This window comes from Chinchilla lanigera, unplaced genomic scaffold, assembly GCF_000276665.1.
Source record: "Chinchilla lanigera isolate Chin_1 unplaced genomic scaffold, ChiLan1.0 scaffold00037, whole genome shotgun sequence".
NCBI lineage: Eukaryota > Metazoa > Chordata > Mammalia > Rodentia > Chinchillidae > Chinchilla > Chinchilla lanigera.
Genome location: NW_004955438.1, coordinates 18,259,535 through 18,267,755, shown reverse-complemented (window position 1 = coordinate 18,267,755; position 8,221 = coordinate 18,259,535). Strand labels below are relative to the sequence as shown.

At 48.3% G+C, this 8,221-nt stretch overlaps 2 protein-coding genes across 11 annotated transcripts in view; one reads left to right on the top strand and one right to left on the bottom strand.

Annotated features, from left to right (window-relative positions):
• Papola (poly(A) polymerase alpha) overlaps positions 1 to 241 on the bottom strand; it is a 66,865-nt gene extending 66,624 nt beyond the window's left edge. For 3 of the 4 annotated variants that reach the window (XR_261947.2, XM_005390400.2, XM_005390404.2), the window contains exon 1: positions 47 to 241. Coding sequence is in view for 3 of the 4 variants with exons in the window: in XM_005390400.2 (XP_005390457.1) it covers positions 47 to 54 (8 nt within the window). In the remaining variant the exon portion in view is untranslated. The remainder of the gene's footprint in view (positions 1 to 46) is intronic. The other variant, XM_005390401.2, reaches the window with a different exon arrangement.
• A 139-nt stretch (positions 242 to 380) lies between these two features.
• LOC106149160 (tRNA (guanine-N(7)-)-methyltransferase-like) lies at positions 381 to 6,401 on the top strand. Of its 7 annotated transcripts, XR_001235146.1 has the most exons (3): positions 381 to 1,009; positions 5,860 to 6,009; positions 6,363 to 6,399. XR_001235146.1 is itself a non-coding variant. In XM_013517205.1 (2 exons), the coding sequence occupies exons 1-2, from the start codon at positions 425 to 427 to the stop codon at positions 6,379 to 6,381; spliced, it is 294 nt and encodes a 97-aa protein (XP_013372659.1). In that variant the 5' UTR covers positions 381 to 424; the 3' UTR covers positions 6,382 to 6,401. The 7 variants fall into 7 exon arrangements, 2 of the variants coding, with proteins under 2 accessions (XP_013372659.1, XP_013372658.1); XR_001235144.1 differs by lacking the exon at positions 5,860 to 6,009 and having other exon boundaries at positions 6,363 to 6,395; XR_001235148.1 differs by lacking the exon at positions 6,363 to 6,399 and having other exon boundaries at positions 381 to 699; positions 5,860 to 6,209.
• The last annotated feature ends 1,820 nt before the right edge of the window (positions 6,402 to 8,221 follow it).

Below are 8,221 nucleotides of genomic sequence, written 5' to 3'. Positions count from 1 at the left end.
GAGGCCCGGCCGGCGTGCGAGAGCAAACAGAACACAAATCACTTACAACGGCATCGTCTCCTGCGCCGGCACCGCCTAATCACTTCCCCCCCGCAACCGCTGCCGCCGTCGCTGCCGCCCTGGGCATGATCCACTGAGGCGGGAGGGAGGGGGAGCCTGCCTCAGCCGTGGGTCCAACCCCACTCCCGCGCCCGCTCCCGCCGCTTTAAGCGCTTCTCCTCCTTCCCCTTCGTCCTAACATGGCGCCCGTGCGCTACCACAGCAACGTTCTAGAACCGGTGACGTCACCACGCACGCTGTGCGCGCGCCTGCGCACCAGCCACTCGGCGCCGCAGGGTTTCACGGGAGGCGTAGTTCAGGAGGTGGCGGCGGGCCCGCGATATCAACTCGATTCCTCTCAAGCTTCCACTCGAGGTGTCCGGTGATGGGTGGGAGCGGTCTGGGAGGCCTCAGGTGGCAGGTTGGTTGTTCCTCCGGCGGACACGCTGTCGTGACCGGCGGGGGAGGTGCAGCCCAGACAGGTCCCAGACCCCGCGGGGGACTGCTTCCGGCGCTGATGAGGACCCGCCTTTCTCGCCGCCCGCGGCAGCGCTTGCGGGGCCGCTGTACCCACGCGTGCACCACGTGCTGTCCCCGGGCCCGGCGGCGGGTCGGCGCCCGGGGTCCCAAGTCCCTCGGCCGGCACGTGCTCTCCTGCAGGTGGGAGTGGCGCCGGCTTCCGGGTGGTGGAGACCGGTGCGGTGCTGCGGGAGGGTTGCCTAGCACAGAAGCTGGCACCGCGGCGCCGGAGCGTTGCCAGGACTGCCGTTCGCGCCGCCTGCTCCCGTGTGGTCCTGATGCGCTGACGCGGGCGCGGACGAGCGTGTGGCGGGCGGCTACATCTGCAGGGGAGGACTGGGATGACAGCGGATTCTGGAACAGGAGCTAATTTTACTTTTAACAAACGGTGCGCTGGGACTACTTGAAAAAGCCATCGGTAACAACGGGGATTTTCGCAGAGGCTGTTCAGGTCATAATTTACCCCCGAGGCTGCGTTTCTAGCTCTTACTCTATCACTTCGGTGGGACCAGGAATTAAGTTCCCTCCTTTGCCCCCAGCAAAATACTTATTCCCTCATAAAATTACATCACGTTCTACGTTCCAAGCTGTCACCGGGTAAATGGGGGGGCGGGGGTCAACTAGGGAAAAGTTACTCAACTAGGGAAAAGTTACTCAAAACTCTTAAAAAAAAAAAAAAAAAAAAGTAAATCCTCAGGACACCGCGTATCAAAAAGTCGGGGGATGTAGCTCAGTGCAAAGGCCCTGGGTTCAATCCCCAGTACAAAAAAAAATTAAATAAATTGAAGGTAGAAGATCTAGAGAAATCAGTAATATATTAAGGCTGTGGTCTTAAAAGTTGCTCATAAAGATGTGCACTGTAGATGTTTATGAATTAAAGAAGAAGCAACCAGCTCATGCTCTGCTCTGCTAGACATCTCAGAAAGCCGTGAAAAAGAGAACTGGGCGTGGTAACAAATTCTGCAATCTCAGCTACTCAAGAGTCTAAGGCATGAAGATCTCAGGTTAAGGCCGGCCTGGGCAACCTAGCAGGACCCTGGTGGCCGGGTGAGGGATAAACGTTAAACTTTGGTTTGGGTTTTGGTGTGTGTGTGTGAGAGGGGTTGTTTGGTTGGTTGGTTGGTTGGTTGGTTGGATTGGTTTTTTTGACACAGGGTCTCGCTGTGGAGTTCTGGCTGGTCTTGAACTCACTATGTAGTCCAGGCTAGTCTGGAACTTATGGCAACCCTCCTGTCTCAGCCTCTCAAGTGCTAGGATTATAGGCGTGCACCACCATGCCTTGGCCCTTCCCTGGTTTTTGTTTATAGTTACTCTAAACAAATGTTTTTTCACACTTCCATAGGGGGAGAGAGAGCTAGAGAGCAAAGGACATGCTAGATAACACGTTACTTGCTGAAGACATTCGTAAGAAACTGCGTTACTGTAATAATATACTTGAAGGAGTGAAGGTAGAATTCACACAAGAGGTCACTTTAGAACCCAGCATGATAGCACAGGCCTGTAATCATAGCATTTCAGGAGGCTGAGGCAGAAGGATCACAAATTTGAAGCAAACCTGGGAGTTCGAGGTCAGCCTGAACTACATAAACCTTGTCCCCAAAAAACAAAAAGTAGTGACTTTAGAAAGACTTTGGTAGAAAAGTTAGGAATGGATAAGTTGATGGAGGAGGACAGGGGCATACCGGGTGAAGGGGACAATAGGAAAAGAAAGAAAAGACAAACAATTGAATGTTTACTTGGAGAAAGAATTCTGAAGTGACTGGACAGCAAGGAATGCTGTGGGGAAATGCAGCGGCGGAAGCAAGTTGGGACGCTCCAGGACAGGCAGACGGACAAGAACCTTCATTCAGTGAATGGCTACACGCCTGCCTCCCGGCCACCACTGTGCTAGGGTGGGTGAGGAGGCGTGTGTTGCTTTCCACTGTAACCCAGAGAGACTTCACGAGAGGGGAGAGGGAGGACAGATGATAAATCCACAGACAGACGCGGGAATTAAGATCGTGCTAAGAGCCATGGATGAAGTGAACCAGACGATAGCATTGTGGAGGAGGTCAGCTGCAGCGCAGGTGGTCAGATAAGACAAGGTTTTTCAGAGGAGCAGAGACCTGAAGCTACTCGGAGACATCTTTATCTTTTTGTGAAAAGGAGAGCCATGGAAAGTTTTAACAGGAGTGAGAGTACATTTGTATTTTTAAGAGAATTAGTCGGCATGGTGGTGCACAGCTGTAGTCCAAAGAAACTGAGGCAGGAGGGTCGTGACTGGATTGCGAGTTGGAGGCCAGCCTGGACTACATAGCTTGACAGAGAAACCAAGCCAGGCATGGTGGCACACACCTGTAATCCCGGCATCCAGGAGGCTGAAGCAGGAGGATCCCTGCAAGTCTGAGGCCAGCCAGTGCTACATAGGCCAACCTGAACGAAATAGTGAGAACCTGTCTCAAAAAATGGAGAAACCAAAAAAAGAAGGAAAAGAGATACGTAGTAGGGAGTCAATTTGAAGTTTGAACTAGGAGCAGCTTCCAAGGTGTGATGAGATATAGCCAGACACGGTGGCACACTTACAATCCTGTGCTGGGGAGGCTAAGGCAGATGAATCATTGTGAGGTCGACTCCAGCCTGAGCTGTATATCGAGTTCAAGGCCAGGGAGAACTACATAGCAAGACCCTCACTCAAAACAAAAATAGTTGATGTAGTTCTTGCTGGTGTTTCGTGTGAGATGACGAAGCTTGAAATAAGGATGCAAAGGGAACAATATGAGGGAGATTTAAGAAGTACATGAGAAATGGAGAGGAAGATGAATGATTTCCGAGATTGTAGTAAATGAAGTCCCTAGGTGAGTGGCCAAGTTTGAGCACCGATCTAATATGCATTGATTTGGGGGTGCAGCGGACCCTGCAGAAATGGCTTTTGCACCCTTGCTATACTGTAGGCTTCGGGAGCCAGGCGAGAGGTCGAGGCTGAAAATAAGAGATGATGAACTAGGAAGGCCAGTCTCGTGGGCCGGACTCGGTGTCAGCTCTTGCAAGGACCTTACCCACCCACCCCACCCACCGACTCCAACTCAGACTTCGCCAGTGAGTGAGGAGCAGGGTGTCCGCATGTCACATGTAGGATCCAATTAAAGGTCAGACCTTTGCCCGAAAGAGTGAAGAGTGAGATAAGGCCAATTACCGTGGTTTAGACATCTCCAAACCCACAAGCCCTTGCCTGGCCCTGGCTGTCCAGAACCCTCCCCGCGTCTCCTTCCAGCTATTGCTGGACTCCCCTACCTGTGGCCGCCTCTCTGCAGCCCTAGCCCTGGACCTATTCCTGCTGGCTCCTGAGAAGGGGGAGGATGTGCTTCTGTTACTATTTATTTATATTGATTTTGCTACTGAGGATTGAGCCCAGGGGCTTTGCACTGAGCTACATCCCCAGCCCTTTTTTTTTCCCCAATTTTTGAGACAGGGTCTCACTAAGTTGCTAAATTGCCTGGGCTGGGCCCAAACTTGAGATCCTCCTGGCTCAGCTTCCAGAGTGTTAGGATTACAGGCATGTACCACCATGCCTGGTTCTGCTGGTATCTGTTCATTTTGTTTTGTTTTTTTGAGACAAGGTCTTAGTATGTAGCTCAGGCTGGGCTTGAGCTCACTTTGTAGCCCTGGCTGGCCTCAAACTCAAAGTGATCTCCTGCCTCAGCCTCCCGAGTGCTGGGATTACTGGCATATGCCACCACACCTGGCACCAGGCCTTTGATTTTTGAGACAGGGACTTACTGAATTGCCCATGCTGGGCTTGAATTTGAGATCATCCTGCTTTACCTTTGCCAAACCCTGGGGTTACCGGGCCACTATGCCCGACTCGTTACCATTTTGAGTTTCCACCTCAGGGTGTGATTTTTACACTAATTAAAAGAAAAAAAAAACTAAGGGAGGTGCAGTATTACAGGCCTATAGTGCCAGTAGTTGGGAAGCTGAGGCAGAAAGACCTAGAGTTCAAAGATACAGTGAGAACTTGTCCCAAAACCAAGAGGGAAAAAGAAAATGAAAAGTGACCAACTATAACTGTATAAATTATTTTGTATAAAAGGAGAGGCATCCACTACCACACCATAGAGACAGTAACTATATAAAAGTAAAGATAACCGTAGTGACCCTTGCGCCCATGCATCTGTCCCTTACCACCTGGAACTGCCCCTTATCATCTGGAAAGTTCCTAATTGGGTTTTGGAGCAGGCAGATCACTCCCCTGCCTGCGTGGGTTTGTTTTTAATGATCTTGGTGTTTTGGCTCTGCCTTCCAGGCATTTCTGGGGACCTCACAGTCTTTGAAGGCTGACTGCCTTCCCATCCTCCCTTGCCTGTGTGTTATCAGAAGGCCATAGCCTTCAAGGCTGGAGCACTTTTTTTTTTTTTTTTTTTTTTTTTGAGACAGGATTTCACTATGCAGTTCAGGCTGGACTTGAGCTCACTTTGTAGCCCAGGCTGGTCTTGAACTTGCAGTGATCCTCCTGCCTCAGCCTCCTAAGTGCTGGGATTACAGGTTTAAGGCTGGTGTACTTTTTAACTCCCAGTTCCCTGGTACGTTTGTGAACCCCATAGGACTGAATGATTAGCTGCTCCATATCATTTAAGAAGTAGTAGTTGCAGATACTGGGAGGCTGGAATATTATATTTCCCCAGTGAACCCAGTGCCTTCTTGTTAAGCTACATCCCCAGTTCTTTTTTTCTTTTTTTTTTTTTTTATTATAAAACAAGGTCTTGCTAAATTGCCTTGAATTTGTAATCCTCTTCACTCAGGCCCCAAGTAGCTAGGATTACAAGAGAGTACGCCAACACACCCTGCCCCACTTTCCCAATAAAGAACTTTAACAGAAGACCAGAGGATGTGGGTGCAGTGGCACGTACCTGCAATACTAGCATTCCTGAGGCAACAGAGTTTAAAGCCAGCCTGGACAACGTAGTAAGACCCTGTTTCAAAACACACACACACACACGAGAATAAAAATTCAGATTTATGAGTTACTAAAATCAAAACAACATAAGTGCTGGGCATGGTGGTGTATGCCTGTTATCCCAGCACTTGGGAGGCTAAGGCAGGAGGATCATTTCAAGTTCTAGACCAGCCTGGGCTACAAAGTGAGCTCAAGTCCAGCCTGAACTGCATAGTGAGACCCTGTCTCCAAAATGACAAAAAAAAAAAAAAAAAAAAAAACATTTTCATCTAATGGGTGTTTTATTGTCCAGCTTGAACTGTCCTTTCATCAAATACAGTACTTATTCTTCTTTGTTAAAAAAAAAAAATTCTGGTTCATTGTTTTAGACCGAGATCCTGGAGTCAGCCTCAATAGATTAGACCGAGAGCTGAAGTCATACTGACTTTCCACCAGAAGAAACAAGATTATCTGACCTTCCTGGAAATCAAGAGAAACAGTGGTCAGATTTCCCAGTCCAGCTCGTTCGAGTCACCATGGTAGTAATGTTGCCTGTGCTTTAGCCCTTACAAAACAAAGCTCCTGAAATAACTTGATGTTAACCGATCTGCTGTTCTTCTGTTGTTCTGTCTACCTGGCCTGGTGTGTTACTGTAAAGACAGTCACTTTGAAATGACCAAACTGCTTTTATTCTTTATTTCTTTTTTCTTCAGCTATTTTCTATCTGTAAAACCAACCTCCTCGGGCAGGGGATATAGCTCAGTGGTAGATGCTTCCCTAACAAAGGCAAGGCCCTGGATTTAATTGCCAACTCTACAAGAAAATGAAAAGGAAAAACTCTGCTTGGCCTATGGGAACACTTACTGTGGTTGTTTTGTTTGTGTTATTTTAGACAGAGTCTCACTATGTAGTTGGCCTTGAGATGACTATGTAGTCCAGGCTGGCCTTGAACTCGCAGTGATCCTCCTGCCTCAGCCTCCCAACGGTTGTGATTACAGGTATGTGGCACCATCCCCAGGTGTTAAGCCCTTTTAAGTGTTTATTGGTTTGTAGGATTTTGAAGAATGTGTTTCCTGTCCTTTGTATGAAAGAAAGAATCACAGTAGGATATGGATTAGAACTAATCTCAGCCAGGCATGGTGGCAAATGTCAGTCATCCAAGCACTCAGGAGGCTGAGGCAGGAGGATAACCTTGAGTCTGAGGCCAGCCTGAGTTACAAAGTGAGACCCTGTCTCAAACAAAACAAAGCAAAACAAAAACATAAAAGGCAAAGAACTGGCCCCAAAACTGCTTCCTCCCATCTCTGCCTCTCAATATTTTACACAGTCACTTTCCAGGCTCAAGCCAAAACAAGTGAGCAGCCTTGACCTACTGTATAGACACACACACACACACACACACACACACACACACACAGAGCGTTGGGGGTTGAACCCAGCAGTTCTGCTGTGAGCAACATTTGCAGTCCTTTTTGTATTTTTTATTTTGAGACAGGGTCTTCCACATTGGGGTCGAAATTTCAGTCCTTCAGGCCAGGTGTGGTCATGCACGCCTGTAATCCCAGCACTTGGGAGGCTGAGGCAGGAACATCGTTGCAAGTTCAAGACCAGCCTGGGCTACAAAGTGAGCTCAAGGCCAGCCTGAACTCCACAGTGAGACCCTGTCTCAAACACACACACACACACACACACACACACAAATTTAGTCCTCCTGAGTCAGCCTCCCACAAGTGCTGGGATTACAGGAGTAAACCTATCTCTTCTTGTAAGGGTGTTAATCCTATTGGGCCAAGGCCCACTTATGACCTCAGTTAACTTTAGTTCCCCAGTGGACCCTTCAAATACTACAGCCATATGGAGTTAGTGATGCAGGAGATTGGGGTGTGGCCAGCGGGCTGGGCAAGTGGGCAGGACACAAGCACAAAAAATCCCAAGCTCTGCACCTGGGATCAGTCAAAAAATGCTGTCTTCAATCTTCTGGTGTGAAATCAAGCAGGCTTTTGATAGGACAGAGAGAAGTAGTACAATTACAGTCTTCCTTTCTGTAGCTGATCATGGGTCATAGGTGTTATTTAGAGCTACCTTTTTCCATTACTCAGTCTATATTCCCTTGGCCTTCAGCAAGCACCTCAGCAGGTCTTAGTTCTTTCCCTGGTGGAGTGACCCATACCGTCATTCCTGAGGGTTCTGGACCATTTATCATTCTCCCTGGATTGGGTTGTTGTAGTTTCCTATTCACTTTAATAACAAGGCACAGTAGTCGTGTGTGGTGGCACATGCTTATAACCCCAGCACGTAGGAGGCTGAGGCAGGAGGATCACCACCAATTTGAGGCCAACCTGCACTATATAGTGGGTTCAAGGCCGGCCTGAACTTCATAGTGAGACCCTGTCTCAAAAACCAAAAGAAAAAAAAAAAAAAAAAAAAGGAAGGGCAACCCATCTGGGACCCCTCCTGTCTCAGGAGCTATTCCCATTCCCCATTCCTTTTCTCCAATAAATTTTCAAAGTTTTAACCTCCATTTTTTCTTAAGAATTCATTCTTTGACTTTGGGGAACATGAACTTGGTGTATTTGACCTCTAGCATTTCCCCTATATCACTCAGAGGCTGGAAGAGTGCCTGGTAAAGACTGGGTGCTCATTTTTGGAATGAGCGACCTGACGCATAAATCCATCCATCACTTTCCTAGTTATGTACTACAAACATATGTACCAATAAAAATAAAAATTTTTAAGAGATTAAAAAAACCA

What these genes read in the sequence shown, in the direction of transcription:
- LOC106149160 (XM_013517204.1), top strand. Translation starts at nt 425, where the DNA reads ATGGGTGGGAGCGGTCTGGGAGGCCTCAGGTGGCAGGTTGGTTGTTCC.